The following is a 23,647-nucleotide window of genomic DNA, read 5'->3' as shown; positions in this document are numbered from 1 at the left end:
TTGTGGAAAAATGGTTTGTTTTTTCAAACAATAACTTATAAGTAACAAAGTTAAAACATTTTCTTTATTCATACAATGTGGAGAAAGGTTTTGAGGTCCATTTGCTACACACACTAAATATTTACCAGGATTTCACAGCATTTATCAGTATTTTTTCACAGTAAAATACTGTAATTAAAATACTGTAACATTACAGTAAATGACTGCAAAAATTACGATTTATTTTCTATTTCACATTTCATTATATTTTCACAGTAAAACACATCAAATCACAGTAAATCAGTCATCTGTAAAATCACAAAAAATTACTGTAAATTCAAACTGGGTTGTCCTTAAGGGGTTCCGTAAACTATGTGGCACACTTTTGTGCAGAAGGTGGCATTATGCTGTTAAAATAAGGTAAAGATACAATTTCAATTTTGACGTTGCAGCATAAAGTTTTAATGTTATTGTAATTGTGTGAATGCTTGAAGACATTGAAGACACACCTACGTTATTCAACAGTTTAACTACATTTTTCTTCTCCATACTTTGGCACGTTCTTCCTCCCACATTTTTTATTCGATTCATACCGTTCCAACTTCTAAATATTCAAGCCTATTCAGGAATCCAGGGCTTTACATCGACAAATTCACAAAATTCCCCTATTTCCCATTTTTTTCCCATTCAAAGTAAATTGGCCATTTTTCAAACTTACACAATTTCCCACATTTTTCAACCGATTCAAACCATTCCACCTATTCTGGAAATTTTTCCAAGTTCCAAAAAAATCCAGGATTTTCTAAATTTCCAGGTTTTACCCTATTTCCATAATTTTTTCTTTTGACTACTATTTTCACATTTTACAACCCATCCTAACCATTTCACCATTTAAACATTCCTCTTTGTCACGACAAAACAAGTTTGTTTTTGAATCATAAAAAAATTCCGGTTTTACCGAAATTCCAGAAATTCCTTAATACTATTTCTCACATAAAAATGCTACTACTTCATTTCTCAACCAATTCAAACAATTCCAAAACCATCCAATTCAGCTCATTCAGGACATTCAAGCTATTTCTTTATTTTTGTTCAGCTTTTCGTGAAATTTCCAGGAAATTCCAAATGAAATGAATTGGAAATTTTTTAAGGTTTCAGATTACCCACATTTTTCAACCGATTCAAACCATTCCACCCATTCTGGAAATTTTTCCAAGTTCCAAAAAAATCCAGGATTTTCTAGATTTCCAGGTTTTACCCTTTTTCCATAATTTTTTCTTTTGACTACAATTTTCACATTTTACAACCCATCCTAACCATTTCACCATTTAAACATTCCTCTTTGTCGCGACAAAAAACCAAGTTGGTTTTTGAATCATAAAAAAATTCCGGTTTTACCGAAATTCCAGGAATTCCTTAATACTATTTCTCACATAAAAATGCTACTACTTCATTTCTCAACCAATTCAAACAATTCCAAAACCATCCAATTCAGCTCATTCAGGACATTCAAGCTATTTATTTTTGTTCAGCTTTTCGTGAAATTTCCAGGAAATTCCAAATGAAATGAATTGGAAATTTTTTAAGGTTTCAGATTACCCACATTTTTCAACCGATTCAAACCATTCCACCCATTCTGGAAATTTTTCCAAGTTCCAAAAAAATCCAGGATTTTCTAGATTTCCAGGTTTTACCCTTTTTCCATAATTTTTTCTTTTGACTACAATTTTCACATTTTACAACCCATCCTAACCATTTCACCATTTAAACATTCCTCTTTGTCGCGACAAAAAACCAAGTTGGTTTTTGAATCATAAAAAAATTCCGGTTTTACCGAAATTCCAGGAATTCCTTAATACTATTTCTCACATAAAAATGCTACTACTTCATTTCTCAAACAATTCAAACAATTCCAAAACCATCCAATTCAGCTCATTCAGGACATTCAAGCTATTTATTTTTGTTCAGCTTTTCGTGAAATTTCCAGGAAATTCCAAATGAAATGAATTGGAAATGTTTTAAGGTTTCAGATTACCCACATTTTTCAACCGATTCAAACCATTCCACCCATTCTGGAAATTTTTCCAAGTTCCAAAAAAATCCAGGATTTTCTAGATTTCCAGGTTTTACCCTTTTTCCATAATTTTTTCTTTTGACTACAATTTTCACATTTTACAACCCATCCTAACCATTTCACCATTTAAACATTCCTCTTTGTCGCGACAAAAAACCAAGTTGGTTTTTGAATCATAAAAAAATTCCGGTTTTACCGAAATTCCAGGAATTCCTTAATACTATTTCTCACATAAAAATGCTACTCAACCGATTCAAACAATTCCAAAACCATCCAATTCAGCTCATTCAGGACATTCAAGCTATTTATTTATTTTTGTTCAGCTTTTCGTGAAATTTCCAGGAAATTCCAAAGGAAATGAATTGGAATTTTTTTAAGGTTTCAGATTCCCCACATTTTTCAACCGATTCAAACCATTCCACCCATTCTGGAAATTTTTCCAAGTTCCAAAAAAACCAGGATTTTCTAGATTTCCAGGTTTTACCCTATTTCCATAATTTTTTCTTTTGACTACAATGTTCACATTTTACAACCCATCCTAACCATTTCACCATTTAAACATTCCTCTTTGTCGCGACAAAAAAACAAGTTGGTTTTTGAATCATAAAAAAATTCCGGTTTTACCGAAATTCCAGGAATTCCTTAATACTATTTCTCACATAAAAATGCTACTACTTCAACATTTCTCAACCGATTCAAACAATTCCAAAACCATCCAATTCAGCTCATTCAGGACATTCAAGCTATTTATTTATTTTTGTTCAGCTTTTTGTGAAATTTCCAGGAAATTCCAAATGAAATGAATTGGACATTTTTTAAGGTTTCAGATTCCCCACATTTTTCAACCGATTCAAACCATCAACACATTCCACTCATTCTGGACATTCAAACTAACACTTTCCCAAGTTCCAAACCAAAATCAGGTTTTCTTGGAATTTCTGGAATTCCTGGAATTCTGTAACAGTAATTCTCAAATATAAATGTTCACCACTAACACAGTTCTTAACATCTTCCAACCATTCCAACACCAACCAATTCAGCTCATTCAGGACATTCAAGCTTTTTAACACATTCAAAACCTTCTAAGTATAAAAACTGAAAACCGCTGCAGAAGACTTTGAATCACGGAGGACGTAAATGACTTTGATCCAAGCCAAACACTGCCATGACACACACAAGCTGGGCCTCCAACATATGCAAGGGTTAATTAAGGCTGCTGTGGGTTTGATGACATTACCACCGGCAGACCGTTAATAATGCAAAATATTTAAAGACCACCTATTTTTATCTTCGGGTGACAGATTATGGTAATTATTTTGGATTTGTGCCAGGGTTCAGAGTTTATTAAATCTGTTTTTCATTTGCTTCGGACTCATTTAGACTCGCTGCAGGCCATCTTTTTGTTCCAAATGATAGACCTGCTCTCGTTTATTGCACACATTAGGCTGAGACTCACATACTTTATAAGAAGACTGAGACCTCCTTCATGTCATCATCTGGAATAAATACTCTTTAAACATCAATTTGTATCTAATTTCTTCAAAGTATATGTCTTTCATATACCATAAGCCAGGAGTGTCCAAAGTCTGTCCTGGTGGCCATTTGCATTTTTATTGCTTCTTGGAATATCTTAAACACAAAATTAAATACGGCCTCAAATCAAAACCACCACAGATTACAATGGAACCCACTTAAATCGGTCCTGTTTAGGTCGACCATAACCCATTGTTAACTTCATCATTATCACATTAAAATGTGCACACCGTCACTTCCTGCTCAATGCAAAATAAGCTCCTTTTACAGACACCAACCAAATTCCGCTGGTACTACTGGGCGTCGATTTACGGAAAGTCAAACAGTGCCATATTTTGATACCTTTGTTGCTCGTGACGCTACACGGGCTCAAGCACTTGGCCGGGAAACAAGCACTAAAGCAGCACTTAAAACGTACCCAGTTACACTGCCTCTAGGTAATGTTGCAATTTTCAATGCCAACAAAGCAAGTATGCCCGATTGAAAACAATCAAATGTAAAGTAAGGCTCCACTTTTCCAAAATGTGCTAGCTTAAGGCTAATTATTAACACATTGGCTTTGCCATGCACATGCTACTGATTTATATTAGCGATTTTACATTGCGAAAATTCATTATTAAATCCAAATTTGGTAAAGAAAAACTACAACTAAAATGCAATCAAACAATCAAACAGCTGGTGTGTAATAAATACAACACTTACAGTATAAATACTTTGTACTATAGGGCTCAATATTATCTAAACTAGCATATTCAGCTTCATGCCAGTGAACATTGTCAGTGCACCATAGTTTATAGACTACTGACATCTGATATCTTGGAATTGCAATTTCATGCAATATAATACTTGCAAATGAGTATCAGAAATGTAATCAGAAAACAAGTCTGGACAGCACAGTCATTATAATCAGCTCATTAAAAATGTGATATAAATTAAATTGTATAATTACACAATTAACATTTATTATCACACACAAAAATACAAAAAAATATGGTATTCTTGAGTACCAGTATTGATTCCCAGTTACTGGGAACTGCTATCGTAATTGGACAGCAACTAAGAAAATCTACATCTGCTATTTTTTTTTAAATTATAGATGGCTAGCCATCAGAAGAAAAACATTGTGCAATATTTTGTTTGGGTAATGTTGACAACTTCTTATATTGACTGCCGCTTATGTTGACATGAGTCCAAAGGACGTCGACTTAAACGAGTACAAACTGTCATCTATAACACAAATGCTGCTTTTTTCCTTTAAACATAATAAACTAGGTAGCATATTTTGACCTATGTTGAATTGGTTTTAGTGTGTAATTAAAATAACATAAAAATCTAATAAATATATCAAAGATCAAGAAACAAAAAAGCTTGGAGTGCATAGAGTGTGGGTCCACGCTGCAGTTTCTCAGCAGTAAACAATGAATCGCTTTATTTTGTTACTTATACAAACTACATATTCAATCTTTAATGACCTCTGTATTTAAGCTTCAGTGTAGTAACGAGCTCCTCACTTCATGTACTGCATGTCAACGTTTGGTGGCGCCACATCACCAGACACAGGCTGTCACTTCTTTTGAAATATTTAAACATGAACTCCAGGAAAATTGTCACCAGTTAAAGTCTTTAGGTTTTTTTTTGTTTTTTTTTAAATGCACTTGAAGCATCGAATCTGTGATTTTAACAAACGTTCATTCTTTGGTGGCTGCTGGTCTTTTTTATGAGGATAAGCTCATTTTCAGCTACTCCCTAAACACCAGGACAGATTACAGATATAAAGATGCTAGGTTTTACACAGACAGATCATCCGATCATCATCCTGTTGAAGCCCAGCGTCCATGCCAGCTGAAGCCAAGCTCACTTTCCATACACTGAGCGTCTGCTGGTCGGGACAAAACCATGCATTTATCCAATGATTGTCTAGTTTGGCTGCAGTGGAACAACCCACATTATGCTCCCCCGTTGAAGTCAATGGACACTATTTTTTGACATTTTTGAGGAAGCTGAGCTTCCCTTGCAGTCTTGGGGCAATGAATACTGTTGGATAAGTATCAAACCGGACTTGTCACCCATCCGATAACTAGTAGGGACGAAGATAAACAAAATAAATAGGAAGGGCAAATATTGGCCTTGTGTGTAGCATGTCAGTGTTACAGTCTGTGGAAGCGGATTTGAATCTCCTTTGGAACATGTCTTGTGTGAATGCACATTAAAGGTGTTTGTCTATATATGGCCTGCTTTTGGTTGGCCACCAGTCTAGGGTGTACTACTTTTAAGTCTGTGCGGTATAAAATGAGTAAAACATTAATACAGCACAGTGTAACCTTATGAACTTAATTAGTTCTTGGACAGGGTTCGTAAATAGAAAAAAACAATTATATTAAAGCAACGTTTGCCATTTAGACACTATTTAAACATAAATAATGGGCTCCAGCTTCGACAAAATTCCTTATTTTAGTAAGGATTTGTACACTTTGAACACAATGTAAAGTGCTATACAGTAGTGTATAGAAAAAAACATAGGAAGAGGGTGTTGGATCCATTATCTCTTTAATAACAAAGCCGAAGCAACAACAAGCTGAACCGTCCTACTATGTAGCCGCCCTGCCGACACACACACACACACACACACACACACACACACACACACACACACCCACACACACACACACACACACACACACACACACACACACACACACACACACACACACACACACACACACACACACACACACACACACACACACACACACACACACACACTGTCACTAGCCCTGTGGTGCACTCACATTTTGAAATCACAAAACTCCTTAACTTAAACAGCCTGGTCACCACATTAGTTAAGAATAAAAAAATAAAACACACTTTATCTTGTTGGTAATCTTCTTTGATTGTGGATACTTCCTGAATATTTCAAACCTCACAACACTTGTCCATTGCTTTCTTTGGACTCATACTCATACTTGCCAACCCTCCCGAATTTCCCGGGAGACGCCCTAATTTTAGTGCCCCTCCCGAAAATCTCCCGGGGTAACCATTCTCCCGAATTTCTCCCGATTTCCACCCGGACAACAATTTTGGGAGCGTGCCTTAAAGGCACTGCCTTTAGCGTCCTCTCTCACCTGAAAAGGAGACTCTTATATATGTCTCCGTTATCCATAGGTTTATCTATAACGCATAAAGTAGGCAGGCACGCAGCTATTTCTCGGCGTGTGTTTATTCCAGCCGGCACGTTAATACACTGACACACAACATCCGGATTCCCATCATGCATTGCTTCAAAACTACAGTAAGTAGTAATGTCCAAAAACATAACAGAGACGAAGCAGAAGAACGAAGAAGAGACATGGCGACGACGAGTAAGAAGAAGAAGTACGCTTGCAAGTTCCAAAATGATTGGAAAAAATAATTTCAGTTCATCCAGGACAGCTCGAAGGGGGAGGGGTATGCTGCCTGCAAATTTTGTAGATCAGACTTCTCCATTGAACACGGTGGCCGAACGGATATACTCAGTCATGAACGGATTATTTATATATATATATATAAGAATACTTGAAAATATATACACCCCCGCTTCCTATTAGCTTATTGCCTTCCGTGTTTGACTTCACTCAAGTACCTTGTGATTTTATTAGAGAACCTTTTAGATGTTAACTGAATGTCCAGCTTTGCAAAAGTAAACACGCTTGAGGACCGCCTGTATCAGAGCGCTTATTATCAGAGATTCTAGATGCAAGCCGATATCATCCAATACTTGTTTTTTCTGATATCGGACCGATATCTGATATTAAAATCGTATCGGGACACCCCTAACTGTAAGCATTGTATTTATTACACACTAGCTGTTTGATTGTAACGTGCATCTTAGTCATATTTTTGATGACCAAATTTGGAGAGGTTGAAGTTGTCATGTAAAATTGAATCATAAACGATAATTTACCGCCTCTAAGAAAATACTGGTTCCCTTTTATTTTCAAATGGTGCGCCGTTGTCACGTCGTGACATTGCTGGTTTTACGAGCAGAGGAGCATGTTCGACAACGCACAATTACGGAGTACTTACAAGCAGACACAGTGTGTCGACAGAAAGGGAGAATAAACATATTTTGGCTTAAAAACTAACGATAAAGTTGAAGCTATAACACTGAAATACCGCTCAGCAAGAGGTGCTTTGAAAAAGGCTAGCGAGCTAGCGGCTAACGGCCATCCACAGTCGGCACTTTTTTAGCTACTTCTAAATCGCTAATCCTTGCCTCCATGGCGACAAATAAACATTGTTTCTTACAAGCATCATCCTTGCAGGACGAGGAATAGCTAAACATGTTTCACTACACACCGTAGGAGAATACAATAGCTCACCGCTAACGGGCTAGTTCTCCTCAATGTAAATAAATGCCATGGGTGGATCTACACCTGACATCCACTGTAATGATACCAAGTACACGAGCGTATCTTGTCGATACTAGAATGATTACATCTATATTATTTATCATCACAAAATCTTTTTTACTTTAAAAAAAAAAAATTATATTAGGTTTATAAACTCAGGAAATATGTTCTTGGACACATGAGGACTTTAAATATGACCAATGTATGATCCTGTAACTACTTGGTATTGGATTGATACCAAAATTTGTGGTATCATCCAAAACTAATGTAAGGTATCAAACAACAGAAGAATAAGGGATTATTACATTTTAACCGAAGTGTAGATAGAACATGTTAAAACAGAAAATAATCAGATATTAACAGTAAATGAACAAGTAGATTAATAATCCATTGTATACCTCTTGTCCCTCATAATTTTGACATAATATAATGAGAAATGACACAATATGTTACTGCATACGTCAGCAGCTAAATTAGGAAGCTTTGTTTGCTTACTTACTACTAAAAGACAAGTTGTCTTGTATGTTCACTTTTTTATTTAAGGACACAATTGTTATTCGATTGCAATAAGAAACGTAGGTTTAATGTACCGTAAGATTTTTTGTTAAAATAAAGCCAATAATGCCATTTTTTGCGGTCCACTTTATTTGGAAAAGTATCAAAAAGTATTGAAAAGTATCAAAAAGTTTCAAAAAGTATCAAAATACTTTTTGATATCGGTACCGGTACCAAAACATTGGTATCTGGACAACCCTAGACTGTACCTTTCAAAAAGTATAAAACTCGGTACCCATCCCTAACCCCGCCTCTTGCCCGACGTCAGCTGGGATATACAGTACAGGTCAAAAGTTTGGACACACCTTCTCATTTCAATGTGTTTTCTTTATTTTCATGACTATTTACCTTGGAGATTGTCAATGAAGGCGTCAAAACTATGACACCTGTGAAGTGAAAACCATTTCAGGTGACTACCTCTTGAAGCTCATTAAGAGAATGCCAAGAGTGTGCAAAGCAATAATCAGAGCAAAGGGTGGCTATATTGAAGAAACTAGAATATAAAACATGTTTTCAGTTATTTCACCATTTTTTGTTAAGTACATAACTCCACATGTGTTCATTCATAGTTTTGATGCCTTCAGTGACAATCTACAATGTAAATAGTCAAGAAAATAAAGATAACACTGTGGAGGGGGGCGTGGTCTGCGGGCCTGCCACGGAGCGGGGTGTGCAAGGACTGGCCTTGAAGACAGCGGCAGGTGAGTAGATGGCCCAGCTGGGCCTGGTTATCTAATCACCTGTCGCCTTTAGTAGCAGCAGCCGGAACGAGACAAGTTGTTGGAGTTAGAGCCAGGGAGACACACGCGGGACTGAAAAGCCAAAACATATATTGCTGGAAAGCAATCGCTCGAGGCGTGCATGCAAATAAAAAGACTTTACTCACACTGTATACCAGGCTCCCGAAGATCTGTCGGCCAGGAGGACCCACCCAAGAGGGAAACCTCCACATTTTGGCGCCCAAACGGACCTTACCGAAAATAGAAGTCGACCCCCTGGCAGCATTAGCGAGGATTCTCGCGGAGGTGACGGCGGCCAGTCGTCAACAGCTAGAGGCGCTCCAACTCCAGCTGGCCCAACAGACCCAAATTCTGCAATCAATGGCTGGCCGGGTCGGAGCAGCACAGCCGACATCAGCGGCCGTCTCTGTTTCTTGCATGGGGGAGACAGCGGACCCCCGGGACTTTATAGACTCTTTCGAGGCCACGGCGGCGGCATGCGGATGGCCCGAGGAGGAGTGGGGTGTGCGACTGCTGCCGCTGCTGGTGGGGGAGGACCCCCCGTTTGTGCTGGGGCAGCGGCTGCGGGACGTGGCGACGCGCTGGCTGCAGCCGCGCGACAATAACAGCCGAGTGGTGGAACTTGTGGCCCTGGAACAGTTCCTGGAGGCCATCCCAGCGCGGACATCAGCCTTGGTGCAGTACCACCGCCCACGAGACCTGTCAGCTGCAGTGACGTTGGCGGAGGCATCGTGAGGCACGGAGGGAGGAAAGGACCGCAGAGGCGGTCGAGCACCTAGCACCGACGCCACAGGCCGCGGCGGGCCCGCCGGTTACACGGCCCCAGACATTTAATCACCCTTGCTTCGTTGCAGGTCCTGGCTGCTGTGGATACAGGAGGCGTGGACAGCCCGGTCACGAGCGTCAGGGACATCCGCGCATGGAGGTGGGGCAGGTTATCCGGGTTGTCGGCCCTCCGGAGCCCTCCCCCGGCCCGGGTGAGACGTGCTGTATTCAAGGATACAAGGGAGTACACACCGGGCGATGGTGGATTCGGGCTGAGAGCAGTCCATGTTCCACCAGAACCTGGTTCGACCCGGGGCTTTGAGGCAGGCAGCACGGGTGAAAATTAAATGTGTTCCTGGGGATGTGCACGAATACCCCGTGGTGCCGGTGGAAATTTGATGTGGCAAACAAAAATATAGTGTCAAGGTTGCTGTAAGTGCGCACCTTACGCACCCCTTAACCCTGGGTACCAATTGGGCGGGGTTTAACAATTTAGTGATGCTGTGTGTAGGGGTGCGTTCACGACCAGTAGGAAAGGGGAATATCTGCGCGGTTCTCAGCGGCGACTCAGGTTCATCCGACACTGCCGAGGGAAGCCCCCCCCCGGTCCCCCACTGGAACCCCACGGAGGACTTACCCCTTGAGCAGTCTCGGGATGATACTCTGCGCTCGGCCTGGGACCAAGTGATTTCTATTGATGGTCAGCTGGTGCGCCCGGGAACAGCGCGGGTATTCCCTCACTTTGCGTTAATTAGAGATAGATTATACAGAGTGAGTCGTGACACTCAAACAGGAGAGGAAATCACCCAGTTATTAGTGCCGAAACACCGTCGGGAAATGGTTTTCCAGGCGGCGCACTTTCATCCCATTGCCAGACACATGGGGTTTGATGAAACATTCCACCGGGTAATGGTCCATTTCTATTGGCCAGGCATCTGGGCAGACGTGCGCCGCCGGTGCGCGGCCTGCCCGGACTGCCAGCTGGTCAATCCAGCGGCCACCCCCAGGGCGCCTTTGCGCCCATTGCCACTCATGGAGGTCCTGTTTCAGCGGATTGGCATGGACCTCGTCGGACCATTTCACCCGAGCACACGGGGATATCATTTTGCGGTAGTCCTGGTGGATTACGCAACTCGCTATCCCGAAGCAGTGCCGCTGCACTCCATCTCTGCAAAGAGTGTAGCGCAAGCGCTGTTTCAGGTCATCTCCCGAGTCGGAATCCCGAAAGAGATTCTGACTAACCAGGTCACGTCCATTATGTCACGCACGATAAAGTAGCTGTACGGATTATTGGGGATCAAATCCATTCGGACCAGCGTCTACCACCCGCAGACCGACGGGTTGGTGGAGCGGCTGAATAGGACGTTCAAATCCATGATCCGTAAGTTTGTGCACGAAGACAAACCAATTTGGCATAAATGGTTGGGTCCCCTGCTGTTTGTAATGCGGGAGGTTCCCCAGGCCTCCACGGGATTTTCCCCCTTTGAATTATTGTACGGCAGGAAGCCGCGTGGGGCTTTGGACCTCGAGCTGGGAGGAAGGTCCAAGCCCCAGCAAAAATGAAATACAATACGTATGGACCTGAGAGCAAAACTCCACACGGTGGGTCACTTGTCACGCGAGAATTTGCTCCGGGCCCATGAACGTCAGCAGCGCCTGTATAACAGGGGGACGCAGCTAAGAAAATTTTCACTGGGAGAGAAAGTGCTTATATTACTCCCGACATCCAGCTCTAAATTACTCGCCAAGTGGCAAGGACCCTTTGTATAGCTCGGTTGGTAGAGTGGCCGTGCCAGCAACTTGAGGGTTCCAGGTTCGATCCCAGCTTCTGCCATCGTAGTCACTGCCGTTGTGTCCTTGGGCAAGACACTTTACCCACCTGCTCCCAGTGCCACCCACACTGGTTTAAATGTAACTTAGATATTGGGTTTCACTATGTAAAGCGCTTTGAGTCACTAGAGAAAAAGCGCTATATAAATATAATTCACTTCACACTTCACTTGTGGTCACACTGCGAGTGAGTGATGTGGATTATGAGGTCCGGCGTTCGTACCGGGGCGGAGACACACAAATTTACCACCTCAACCTCCTGAAAGCATGGAAAGAGGCGGAATAATGAGATATATCGTGAAATTATAAGTCAATTATTAAATAGATGATTAAACAATAATTGAATAACAAAATAATTACTTCAATAATTGAATGTACAGTACTTTAAACTTAGATGAATTGACACATTTAAGTAATTTACACAGACAGTATTATTGATTGAATGTTTACCTGTCCATATAATTTAGTGTAAAGGAAATATTCAACTTGATAGTCTTCCTGTAGCTCCTCCCCTGTCCTCCATGTTGGATGACGGAAGAGCTGACAGCAGCCAATCACAGCTTATTGCGCTCCTACCTAGCGTGTGAAAAGAGTGCAAGGGGGCGGAGAATGCGCATATAAAAGCTCTTGCGTGGGTTCGGATATCCATGTGTGCTTCTCTGGTGATCAGCACCGGTGTGGACTAATTCTAAACCGGGAGTGGTCTCCGTCTTATTTAGAAGAGTGAACGTTATAACGCACGTGCACACCAGACGCTTTTTAGACGCATGGCTTTGAATAAAAAGAGACACTAGAAGCGACACCACGTGATGGCCCCGGCCGCTTGACATCACCCCACCGGAACCCAGCGGAGCCTCGTTGGAAGCGAGCAGTGTCTATGAGGTAATGTTTCACACTCCCGCGGGGCAAACTTGTCAGTAAAAGATGGTCTTCATGCAGCTGCATGACTTTTAAAAGGCCAGTGGGCAAACAGAGTTGCTTCATTTCTCCTGCCTTCTGCGCTTACGGAAGCATTCGCTGTTGCTGCAATCTTGCGTCTTCATGACAGCGCGATTATTTCCTTTTTTTACATTTAGTGCATAGAGGATTTTAAATCGGGAGACTCTGCAGCCGTAAACATCGCGATGCTTGAAGAGTTGCAAGAAGCTTTAAGTGGGAGGAGAGGACAGACTGCATGCCGCTGACTGGGGGTGGACGATACTGCGAATGTCGGTGTCCATTCGATACCAAGTGGATCCAGAGTTCGTAATCGGCGATGGTGAAACGGTAGCGAAGCTTTTTACTCCAACATTTTCAAGAACATCAAATGATTTTGTATAGTTTATTATATTTCTTCAAAATCTTTTTTAATCATGATTTTTTTGTATTATGTTTTAATTATGCAATCACTATTTTAGGTGTATTATTTATGATTTATTGTTTATTTTTATTTTTTATTGTTTTGGTAAGCACTTTTTATAAATACGTATTTTTTAATTCAGACCCCCCCATCACCGATGCTAAAACATATTCCAATGGTTTTTGACTTTTTCCAATATTTGTAATTGAATTGTAATTGTAATTGTGGCAATACTATTATTGTTATTATTATTATTAGTATTATTATTATTATAGCAGCAATATTATGTTACTATTAATACGTATTTTTTAATTCAGACCCCCCTGTATCCCCAATGCTAAAACATATCCCAATGCTTTTTGACTTTTTACAATTTTTGCAAGTGAATTGTAATTATAATTGTTGCGATACTATTATTGTTATTATTATAGCATTATTATATTACTACTGTGATGTCGTTATTTTTTAAACAATTATAATTGCTTCAATTTGACATTTTTTCATTATTTGAATGACTATTTCTGCTTTGTTTAAGTAATTTCAATTATGTATCATTTATTATTGTTACTTTTCAATTGTTCTGATGAGCAATTGTTATCTTTATTATTTTTAAATGAATGCTGAAACTTATTTAAATGCTTTTGACTTTTTACAATTTGTCAAGGTTATTGAGATATAATTATTCTTATTATATTGTGATTTTAAAAATATATATTTATTTGATTAACATTATTTTATTATTGTATTTATACGTTTTTGGATCATTCAAATAATTGCATTTACTAATTCACTAATCACTATTTACTTTTTTTATTCAAGCATTTATTATTATTTAGGTAAAGTGACCTATCAATTGTCACACATTTTTAATTTCCAATTTAATCACTAATCTGACATATCCTGTATAATGTAATAATAAACACATGAAGTCAACACACTGAGTTATTTAAGGACATGTTGATGATGTTCCTTAATGCAACTTGATCAGCATTGATTATTAAAAAAAAACATAATTAAAAAAATGTCGATCCCATCCCGACGCTACTGACATCCGTATCGCTCCGCCCGCCCCACAGAGGAGACTGCATGCTTGTGACGTCAGTGAAGGAAGCTCCCTCTCAATTAAACACTTTGTCGTTGTTATTATCGTAACGTGAAGGCTCGTTCAGGCAAGATGGTTCTAACCCACTTCAGCTGCAAGGTAGGCTGCAATCCGCTCACATTTCGTTCACTTGGGGAAGTTGGTGTTGCCAAATGCGTCAGAAATTGATCATTTGTTGCCAAGAAACACACTTCCGGTTGTTTACACGTTTGCTGCTCCCATGCCAACATGCGCTGCTCTTTTTGCATCTATCATCTTTTTCCGCCTTTCCTGCACACGTGTGATTCATCCGCCCTGTTTCTGCAGCCACGGTGTATATATTATATATTTATGCTAAAATGATTGTGTAACCTCCGTCACTTGATGATTATGGCGCCTTGCAAGCAGGAAGGCTGCAATGCCAGCTCAACTCTTTCCACCTGTTTCACTTATTCATCATGCATCACGTGTGAACACATCGGTATTGACCTAATTGTTTTGACGCGCGCGCGTGTGTGTGCGTGTGTGCGTGTGTGTGTGTGTAAGTGTTTGTGTGCGTGAGCGAGAAAGATGCTGCCAGGTCTCTCTGTCTGCAGTTTCCACGACAACGAGACGTACAGAGAGAGGACATGTGTGTGTGTGTGTGTGTGTGTGTGTGTGTGTGTGTGTGTGTGTGTGTGTGTGTGTGTGTGTGTCTGTGAGAGAGAAAATGCAGAAGAAAACATGCCTAAATGCTTAATTGCTGCAACCAAAAAAGAAAATGTGATTATGTCAGATATTTTGTAAAAAAAAAATCCGTTGATATCATGCAAATATATACGTGATAACGATCGCTGATGTGACGACATCGTTGCCACGATCATCCCGTGTATGAGCGAACAACAACAGGAGCATAGTTCATGTTCATGTTCGGTCGTTATAGCTGCAAAAAAACAAAAATACAGTAAGTACAGTACGCGGTATAGCTCGGTTGGTAGAGTGGCCGTGACAGCAACTTGAGGGTTCCAGGTTCGATCCCCGCTTCCGCCATCCTAGTCACTGCCGTTGTGTCCTTGGGCAAGACACTTTATCCACCTGCTCCAAGTGCCACCCACACTGGTTTGAATGTAACTTACAAACCCCGTTTCCATATGAGTTGGGAAATTGTGTTAGATGTAAATATAAACGGAATAAAATGATTTGCAAATCATTTTCAACTCATATTCAGTTGAATATGCTACAAAGACAACATATTTGATGTTCAAACTGATAAACTTTTTTTTTTTTTTAAATAATCCTTAACTTTAGAATTTGATGCCAGCAACATGTGACAAAGAAGTTGGGAACGGTGGCAATAAATACTGATAAAGTTGAGGAATGCTCATCAAACACTTATTTGGAACATCCCACAGGTGAACAGGCAAATTGGGAACAGGTGGGTGCCATGATTGGGTATAAAAGTAGATTCCATGAAATGCTCAGTCATTCACAAACAAGGATGGGGCGAGGGTCACCACTTTGGCAACAAATGCGTGAGCAAATTGTTGAACAGTTTAAGAAAAACCTTTCTCAACCAGCTATTGCAAGGAATTTAGGGATTTCACCATCTACGGTCCGTAATATCATCAAAGGGTTCAGAGAATCTGGAGAAATCACTGCACGTAAGCAACTAAGCCCGTGACCTTCGATCCCTCAGGCTGTACTGCATCAACAAGCGACATCAGTGTGTAAAGGATATCACCACATGGACTCAGGAACACTTCAGAAACCCACTGTCAGTAACTGCAGTTGGTCGCTACATCTGTAAGTGCAAGTTAAAACTCTCCTATGCAAGGCGAAAACCGTTTATCAACAACACCCAGAAACGCCGTCGGCTTCGCTGGGCCTGAGCTCATCTAAGATGGACTGATACAAAGTGGAAAAGTGTTCTGTGGTCTGACGAGTCCACATTTCAAATTGTTTTTGGAAACTGTGGACGTCGTGTCCTCCGGACCAAAGAGGAAAAGAACCATCCGGATTGTTATAGGCGCAAAGTTGAAAAGCCAGCATCTGTGATGGTATGGGGGTGTATTAGTGCCCAAGACATGGGTAACTTACACATCTGTGAAGGCGCCATTAATGCTGAAAGGTACATACATGTTTTGGAGCAACATATGTTGCCATCCAAGCAATGTTACCATGGACGCCCCTGCTTATTTCAGCAAGACAATGGCAAGTCACGTGTTACATCAACGTGGCTTCATAGTAAAGAGTGCGGGTACTAGACTGGCCTGCCTGTAGTCCAGACCTGTCTCCCATTGAAAATGTGTAGCGCATTATGAAGCCTAAAATACCACAACGGAGACCCCCGGACTGTTGAACAACTTAAGCTGTACATCAAGCAAGAATGGGAAAGAATTCCACCTGAGAAGCTTAAAAAATGTGTCTCCTCAGTTCCCAAACGTTTACTGAGTGTCGTTAAAAGGAAAGGCCATGTAACACAGTGGTGAACATGCCCTTTCCCAACTACTTTGGCACGTGTTTTAGCCATGAAATTCTAAGTTAATTATTGTTTGCAAAAAAAAATAAAGTTTATAAGTTTGAACATCAAATATCTTGTCTTTGTAGTGCATTCAATTGAATATGGGTTGAAAAGGATTTTCCAATCATTGTATTCCGTTTATATTTACATCTCACACAATTTCCCAACTAATATGGAAACGGGTTTTGTAGATATTGGGTTTTCACTATGTAAAGCACTTTGAGTCACTAGAGAAACGCGCTATATAAATATAATTCACTTCACTTAACTACTCAGGTTTTTAACTAGTAATCTGTCCCGAAAGGTCAGACGATAACCAAATTGTATGAAAGCAAGCCATTTTTTCCAACAATAAATAACGCAACATTGTAAATCCAATTAATCCGTTCCAAACACTCAAGAACAATAACAACACATTTTATATACAATATTACATTTTTACAATGTGAAATACATTGCTGGCAAAGACTTATCCATTGATATTTGTTTTTCCAACATTGTTTAAGCTGGCTTCTGTAACCCCGGTCAGGGAGTGGAACAGAAATAACTAACATACACTATATTGCCAAAAGTATTTGGCCACCCATCCAAATGATCAGAATCAGGTGTCCTAATCACTTGGCCCGGCCACAGGTGTATAAAATCAAGCACTTAGGCATGGAGACTGTTTCTACAAACATTTGTGAAAGAATGGGCCGCTCTCAGGAGCTCAGTGATTTCCAGTGTGGAACTGTCATAGGATGCCACCTGTGCAACAAATCCAGTCGTGAAATTTCCTCGCTACTAAGTCAAGAAAATGGAAGAGTTCGGGAACAACAGCAACTCAACCACGAAGTAGTACGCCACGTAAACTGACAGAGAGGGGTCAGCGGATGCTGAAGCGCAAAATGCAAAGAGGTTGCCTACTTTCTGCACAGTCAGTTGCTACAGAGCTCCAAACTTCATGTGACCTTCCAATTAGCCCACGTACAGTACGCAGAGAGCTTCATGGAATGTGTTTCCATGGCCGAGCAGCTGCATCTAAGCCATACATCACCAAGTCCAATGCAAAGCGTCGGATGCAGTGGTGTAAAGCACGTCGTTACTGGACTCTAGAGCAGTGCAGACGCGTACTGTGGAGTGATGAATCATGCTTTTCCAACTGGCAATCTGATGGACCAGTCTGGGTTTGGAGTTTGCCAGGAGAACGGTACATTTCGAGCTGCATTGTGCCGAGTGTGAAATTTGGTGGTGGAGGAATTATGGTGTGGGGTTGTATTTCAGGAGTTGGGTTTGGCCCCTTAGTTTCAGTGAAAGGAACTTTGAATGCTCCAAGATACCAAAACATTCTGGACAATTCCATGCTCCCAACCTTGTGGGAACAGTTTGGAGAGGGCCCCTTTCTCTTCCAACATGACTGCACCAGTGCACAAAGCAAGGTCCATAAAGACATGAATGACCGAGACTGGTGTGGATGAACTTGACTGGCCTGCACAGAGCCCTGACCTGAACCCGATAGAACACCTTTGGGACCAACATCAGTGTGTGACCTCACCAATGTGCTTTTGGAAGAATGGTGGAAAATTCCTATAAACACACTCCACTCAATAATAATATCTTAATTAACACATTAAAACGGTTTGGCATCAGAGGGTTGGTCTTGAAATGTGTAAGAAGCTAGCACATACGTCTACAGCTCTACACATAACTCGCGGCGTACCCCAGGGATCAATACTGGGATGAAAGTTGTAAAAATTCTCTATAAACGACATTTGTAAAATTGCAGAGTACTTAAAGATAGTATTGCAGACGGTATGGCTGTGTTTTGTTAAGGAGAGAACACACAGAAGCTAATACAAATAATAACAGAAGAAATGAACACATTAAAGAGATGTTTGACAAAAACAGACTATTTTTGATTCTTAGTAAAACTAAAATAATGTAACAGCCAACGAGAAAGTCAGACACAGATACAAATAAACAAAGTAGACATTGACATAGTAAAATAAATAAAAGGTCTACGTGTAACAATAGATGATAAAGTGAACTGGAAATCTCATATCGAAACATACAACGTAAGATGGCAACACTTACTTCAATCATGAATAAAGTATAATAAAGTTGTATATAACAGGCAAGTTCCGATATATACAAAATCGGTAGCAATAATTCCTGAACAGGCAAATTCCGATCAGGGCTAATTGCTACCGATTTTGATACTAATCATCCATGAGTGAGATTGGCAGAGACCAATACCGATCACATGTAGTAACAACATTTTTCATCGTATTTATGGTGAGTGCTATTAACAGTGTAAAAATATTAACGCACTATTTTAACTAATTCTTTATTCTCTTTTATTATAAATGTTTTTGAACAAAACAAGGTTAATAGTACACAATAACTAAAAAAATTGTAACATTTCTAACAATTACTCATTGAAATAATTTTTGCCCTCAAAGTCCTCCTGTAGTCTCTAAATTAGTAAACGTTAACAAAAACAAAGAAGATTTTGAGAAAATAAAAATATCGATCTAATCATTCTAGTGTTGATGACATTCTGATTTTAGTCTTGGTGTCAACATTACCAATTTATTGCAATTGTACAGAAAGTCGATCAAGTTTCTTGCCAATTAAATGTCAGAAAAAATATTTTACTTCTTAATTGTCGACCCCTGGCACTTCGACACTTTGTGTAGCGGAGGTGCGGAAGTCGCTCTTGAGTTATAATCGTCTGAAAACATGACTTTAAAAAACAAAACAAAAACAAAAACAAAACAAAAAAAAAAAACAAAAAACAAAAAAATATATATATATATACATATATATATATATATATATATATATATATATATATATATATATATATATATATATATATATATATATATATATATATATATATATATATATATATACTCATGAATTACATTTGTAACGCACTTTACATTTGTTAAAATCTCAAAGTGCTACAAAGTATTAAAAAAAAAAATAGAAAGTTAGAATATATAATACAACATTAAAATAGAAATGAAAAACATGACATACAAACATTAGATAAAACAGAAACATAGATAAAGATAGAAATAAAAGCATGAAAGCACTGGATAAAAACAAGAAGGCATAGAAATTATATATATATTTATATATATTAATAGTTAAACAAAAACATTCTATTTTTCCAAAACCCTAGCAATCAAATTTAACCTGAATTATTTGAAGCACATTTCTGAAGGTTGTGTTTTTATTATTTTATAGCAACAGTATTCTTCCTGGGGTTTAAAAAACCCAAAACATACATATTTACAATTTACAATTCATTGTAAAACTGACATTTTTTCTCAAAAAGTGTGTATAGTAAACTTCAGATATACCTAATACATATTGAAAATAAATTTCCACTATAATATACAAATTAGATTGTTCTAAATCTTGATAAAGTTAAACTATTGTTAACACATTGACTACTGCATAACTAGCTGGTCACACAGGAGCATCAGCTCTAAAAACCTGTTGAATCCCTGTATAAAAGAGTTAATGTTCTTTTATACAGGAATTCAACAGGGAACCACCATTGCAATATCCTTCAAAAGTATAAACTCTTGAGCGTTGCCTGTCTGTCAGGTGTAGCACTGCCTACATTTTATTGCTTACGTCATACTTAAAGGGACGGTCAGGGACCTATGATGATTTTCTTCTTTTCTGACTTTAAAATGTTGTTACAATGTTGGGTACTCGTGTTAAACAATGCCAAAACGTCACATAAAAAATGTTCATGGATTTGGGCGTGAACTTGCGCGCAGGCTTGGATTCCTCTGACTGCTGTGTCTTTATTTGACAGTGTGACATCACAGATTGACGGACGTACCTATTTGGACATTTCTAGAATCTGCTGTCAGCCACCCTCTGCTTCAGGCTGTGGCAATGTTATTGCTATTCCCTAGTTTTCATATGGTCATATACACTCAGAGTTCAATGTAGTGCAGTCCCTACAACGCGGCGTTCTATATAACGTGACCGTGCAGTGGACCCCAAAATTGCGCCCGTTTACAATAACATTCTGTTATTTTCATGACAGTGCAATCTTGTCTGTTTCTTCAGGATTACCCCCAGATTGCCAAAATACCTGTGGTGCTGGGGGCGTGGTTGTGGGCGTGGCTAGGGGCGTGTTTAATATGATGTCATCACATTATTTGCACAGATGCATATATTTTCTTTAAGACAGCTAAAAAAAAGTACACATACATTTAAAATAAATCTGTCATTATTAAGTATAGTATTACCATATATTTTTTCTTACATAATATTGTTTTGCTCTATTTTTCAATTGTTGCTGCTTATTGCTGCTGGGAGCCTTTCTCTTCTTAACAGCCGCCAGTGTCATCTTAAATTTAGAAGATCCTTGTCCGCGGGTATACCTTGGATACAGTAAAGTACGTCCACATAGCGGACATGCTGCCTGTGCTCCTGACAACCCTGTGCTTATTGCTTACGTAATCACAAAGTCGGTTTCGGCAGCGCTGTTCTGTTAATCAAAGTACCTGTTTTTTCGGCCAAATTTCCGGTGCATCACTAGTCAATTGTGCGCAAGTAATAATTCAAACTGAATCTACCGGCTGTTAATGTGTATGTTAGTGTGTCTGGATGCTCTTTTTTCCCATTGTCTGTGAACACACCGTGTCGGCGGAAACTGAAAAAGTGTTGAGTGTCTAGGAGAGAAACACAGAGATAGACAGACGTGTGTGCGCGGAGATAATACTTGTTGGGATTGGGCTTGTTGTTAGCATAAAATTGAAAAAAAAAGCTAAAAAGAGCGTCAGATTTTGTTTGTCTTCTTCCGGATGCCACATTACATTATTTATTTAGTTTTCACGTAAAAAAACAAATTTTTAGGGTGTGGCAGCTTAACATATTGCAGTGGCGCACCGCTACAATCAAATACATTAAGGGAAGTGGGAATCACGCAATTGGTATTTTATGGACCCCAACTACTGTGTTGTATCAAACTTTGAGTGTATTCTCGAATTCACCTGCGGTAATTTCGTTTGTACAGTATGTCTTGACTACAATGACAATAAAGCTTTTGTACAGTTGCTAACAATATGAAATAAATAAGTAAATAGATTCTTTGTTGTTATACCATACCGTACTATAGTTGCTGTGGTAGAATCCAGGTTCATACTAGCTTTTATTTTGAATCTTACTTTGCACTGAGCAGGAAGTAATTGTTCAAAGTTTAATGCTGTGCGTATTGCTTACGTAAACAGTAACAGTAGTTATCTTGCTGTTGTCGCTTCACACTGTGGTAATGATGATGTTAATAGCACTTGATTTTGGTCTATTTATTTTGTCCGAGTTACAGAAGGCCTCTGCTGTTTTGAAGAACCTACAAAAATTTGAGCCTCTCACAAGTTTTTATAACTGAACTTGGGGGCCCAGTTAAATTAAATCCGAAGTAAACAGGCTACAGCAACACCATCGTTACATGAATCACATTCTGAAAATTGTAACTGCCAAAAAAGAGAGGACTTAAAGGGGTGCCTTAAGGCAGTGTTTTTCAACCACTGTTGTGCCGTGAGATACAGTCTGGTGTGCCGTGGAAGATTATCTAATTTCACCTATTTGGGTTAAAAATATTTTTGCAAACCAGTAATTATAGTCTGCAAATTATGTGTTGTTGTTTTGTGTCGGTGCTGTTTAGAGCGTGGCAGAGTAACCGTGTTATATTCTTCCATATCAGTAGGTGGCAGCCGGTAGCTAATTGCTCTGGATATGTCGAAAAACAGCGGGAGGCAGTGTGCAGGTAAAAAGGTATCTAATGTTTAAACCAAAAACAAACAAATGGTGAGTGTCCCTAAGAAAAGGCATTGAAGCTTAGGGAAGGCTATGCAGAACAAAAGTAAAACTGAACTGGCTACAAAGTAAACAAAAACAGAATGCTGGACGACAGCAAAGACTTACTGTGGAGCAAAGATGGCGTCGACAATGTACATCCGAACATGACATGACAATCAACAATGTCCCAACAAAGAAGGATAAAAACAACTGAAATATTGTTGATTGCTAAAACAAAGCAGATGCGAGAAATATCGCTCAAAGGAAGACATGAAACTGCTACAGGAAAATACCAAAAAAAGAGAAAAAGCCACCGAAATAGGAGCACAAGACAAGAACCAAAACACTACACACAGGAAAACAGCAAAAACTCAAAATAAGTCACGGCGTGATGTGACAGGTCGTGACAGTACACCTAATTTGAGACAAGAGCTATAGTGATGCATGGTTGGTTATGGTTTAAATACATATGCAACAATTGCGACAACGACTTTTTACTGTCAACTGACTTTCGTTTTTTAATGATTTCTGCTGGTGGTGTGCCTCCGGAGGCCCTGCGATGAGGTGGCGACTTGTCCAGGGTGTACCCCGCCTTCCGCCCGATTGTAGCTGAGATAGGCTCCAGCGCCCCCCGCGACCCCGAAGGGAATAAGCGGTAGGAAATGGATGGATGGATGGATGGTGTGCCTTCGGATTTTTCAACGCAAAAAATGTGCCTTGGCTCAAAAAAGGTGGAAAAACACTGCCTTAAGGTAAATCACAAGTTTGGACGCCAGTGTGCTATGTTTGCTAGCAAGATTAAATGTCAAGACAAGAATCCGCTGTCTTTACAGTGGTTCAAAATGTTTGTCTCCCAAGTTTTGAACTGAACCTGGGGGTCGGTATGGTGACTGGTCGCCATTTGAAAATCCCTGACATAGATGGATGGTCCGACCTGAGCGGGTTCCACTGTATTTTCTAATCTACCCTAACGCAATTCCTGCTTTTGTTTTTGACAGCCGCCTGGAGTTGAATATTTGCACAGCTGTCACTCTGAACAATACCAGCAT

At 39.6% G+C, this 23,647-nt stretch overlaps 1 protein-coding gene across 3 annotated transcripts in view; it reads left to right on the top strand.

Annotated features, from left to right (window-relative positions):
* The first annotated feature begins 12,515 nt into the window (after positions 1-12,515).
* fam131ab (family with sequence similarity 131 member Ab) overlaps positions 12,516-23,647 on the top strand; it is a 70,139-nt gene continuing 59,007 nt past the window's right edge. The window contains exon 1 of one of the 3 annotated variants that reach the window (XM_062068595.1): positions 12,516-12,746. Coding sequence is in view for 1 of the 3 variants with exons in the window: in XM_062068594.1 (XP_061924578.1) it covers positions 14,378-14,404 (27 nt within the window). In the remaining 2 variants the exon portion in view is untranslated. Of the gene's footprint in view, positions 12,747-14,278; positions 14,405-23,647 lie in introns of those variants that run through there. The other 2 variants (XM_062068594.1, XM_062068593.1) reach the window with 2 other exon arrangements.

The sequence above is a fragment of the Entelurus aequoreus genome, linkage group LG13, assembly GCF_033978785.1.
Source record: "Entelurus aequoreus isolate RoL-2023_Sb linkage group LG13, RoL_Eaeq_v1.1, whole genome shotgun sequence".
NCBI lineage: Eukaryota > Metazoa > Chordata > Actinopteri > Syngnathiformes > Syngnathidae > Entelurus > Entelurus aequoreus.
Note: the sequence above shows the minus strand (reverse complement) of the source record. Positions and strands in the feature narration are given on the sequence as shown.